Genomic DNA, 2513 nt, shown 5'->3' with positions numbered 1-2513 from the left:
GCTTCAGACTAGGGAGAATATGAGTGAATTTGAAAAGAAATTAAAATTATTTGTGATGTAATTTTGTCACTGCCAAGCTATCTTACAATAGTATGGTATTTAAATCATTATATTCACACACACATGTACATGTATTAGGTTGTCAAGAAAGTTCTTGCAGAATTTTTAATTTTGGTTTTAAATGATGTATTTTCAAATTAATTTTCGTTAAACTACTCTGACTTTATATATCCGTGTTCTTTTTGTTTTTGAATAATTAGGCCATTTTTTCCGGAACGTCGAATACAACATGGACAAAAAGCAAATTCGCACAATTTTCTTATTCCAGTTCAAGCTAGGCCAAAAAGCTGCTGAAACAGCTCGTGATATCAACAATGCATATGGCCCAGGAACCACTAATGAATGTACAGCACAATGGTGGTTCAAAAAATTTCATAGCGGTGACCAGAGTCTTGAAGATTATAAGTGTAGTGGTTGGCCATTGGATGTTGACAACGATTAACTAAGATCCTTAGTGGAAGCCAATCCACGCACAACTGTTCGAGAGCTTACTTCTGAATTAGACGTAACGTATACAACAATTTCCAACCACTTGAAAAAGATTGGAAAGACAAAAATACTTGAGAAATGGGTGCCGCACAAATTGAACAACAACCAAAAAAAATGCCTTTTTGAAGTGTCGTCTTCTCTTCTTTTACGCAACAAGAACGACCCGTTTCTCAACCGGATTGTGACTTGCGATGGAAAGTGGATTGTTTATGACAACCGGCAAAGCTCAGCTCAGTGGTTGGACGCTGACGAAGCTCAGTGGCACGTCCCGAAGCCAAAGTTGCAGCAAAAGAAGGTCATGGTGGTCTGTGGTCGGTCTCATCCATCACAGCTTTTTGGATCCAGGCGAAACCATTACGACAGAGAAATACTGTCAGCAAATGGATGAAATGCATAAGAAACTCCAACAACAGCCAGCATTGGTGAATAGAAAAGGACCAATTCTTCTCCACGACAACACTCAGACGCACATTACACAACTGACCCTGCAGATTGTATGCCTCATCCACCATACTCACCAGACCTCTAGCCTACTGACTACCACTTTTTCAAGCATCTCAATAACTTCCTGTGTGTGAAATGCTTCAAAAACCAAGACAATGCCAAACACGACTTCATCACCACCAGAACCCAGGATTTTTACGCTACTGGCATAAATAAACTTGTTTCTCGTTGGCAAAAGTGTGTTGATTCTGATGGTGTTTATTTCAATTAATAAAGTTTTGCTTGAGCCGAGATATGTGCATCTGAATTTAAAGGTTAAAAACCACAAGAACTTTCTTAACAACCTAATATATCAAACGTGTTCTTACAAAGGAAAGGAAATAAAGTAGTAAATAATACATAGAAATATGATACATTTTAAATAACAGCATTAATAGAATTAAAATATACATAAAATACATTGTTATACATATTTTTGTGTTCATAAAATCTTATGACGTTATCATGTGTTGTAGAAAATAATGTTTTTACATACATGACCTTTTAGAGTGTGATTCAGCAATTCTTTTCTTATTCAGCTGACAATAAGTCTTGTGTTATTTGAGGCAGGTGAAAATGTGAGTGGATAAACCGCTTATGCAGTTTTGTGAATATCAACGTTTTCTCCAAAGGCTATGAGCACTAACTTTTTACCTGTTGACTAGTTACTACTAGTCTGCTATGACCAGTATTCTTTTATCATTTTCCTTATGTTTCAGGTCTTTTATGTGATTTACTTTGGTCAGACCCTGACAAAGAAGTACATGGCTGGGGAGAAAATGACCGTGGAGTTTCTTTTACTTTTGGCGCTGAAATTGTCAGCAAATTTCTGAATCGACATGATTTAGATCTTATTTGTCGAGCACATCAGGTAAGCAGTCAAATTTATAGGAAATTAGCCGTGATACCCGGCATTGCTCGGGATTAAAATGGCATAGTTTTATTTATTATTTTACTTGTTTTGGTTATGTGACTGCAGCCATGCTGGAGCACCACCTTTAGTTGAAGAAATTGACTCCAGGATTTATTTTTTTGTAAGCCTAGTACTTATTCGGTGTGTTTTGCCAAACGGTTAAGTTATGGAGGACGTAAATACAGAAACATCGGTTCTCAAGCGATGGTGGGGGTACAAACACACACACACACACACACATATATATACATGTGTGTGTGTGTGTATATATATATATATATACACACACACACACATACACGCATATATATATATATATATAATTTATAAAGAATATTCAAAAGGAATATTTTATTGAGCTTATATTAAGTGCTCTATTACTTTGAGCAAATAGATATATATATGTTTTTATATTATTAATAAAATTATTAATAATATTCACAGGAAATCAATATCCAAATTTCCAAAAGATATATGTTTAATATGACACAGTAATACTTAGAATTATAATTAAATTAAAATTTTAATTTAATTATAATTCTAAGTATTACTGTGTCATATTAAACAT

General features: G+C 34.6%; 1 protein-coding gene across 1 annotated transcript in view; it reads left to right on the top strand.

Moving 5' to 3' along the window:
- The window catches only part of LOC106873168 (serine/threonine-protein phosphatase PP1-beta catalytic subunit-like), a 32016-nt gene that overhangs the window by 18813 nt on the left and 10690 nt on the right, over nt 1-2513 (top strand). Inside the window, 1 exon segment of the mRNA XM_014920400.2 lies at nt 1694-1903. Within this exon segment, the coding sequence (XP_014775886.1) occupies nt 1694-1903 (210 nt within the window).

The sequence above is a fragment of the Octopus bimaculoides genome, chromosome 11 (genome assembly GCF_001194135.2).
Source record: "Octopus bimaculoides isolate UCB-OBI-ISO-001 chromosome 11, ASM119413v2, whole genome shotgun sequence".
Classification (NCBI taxonomy): Eukaryota; Metazoa; Mollusca; class Cephalopoda; order Octopoda; family Octopodidae; genus Octopus; species Octopus bimaculoides.
This window is presented reverse-complemented; position numbering and strand designations above follow the sequence as displayed.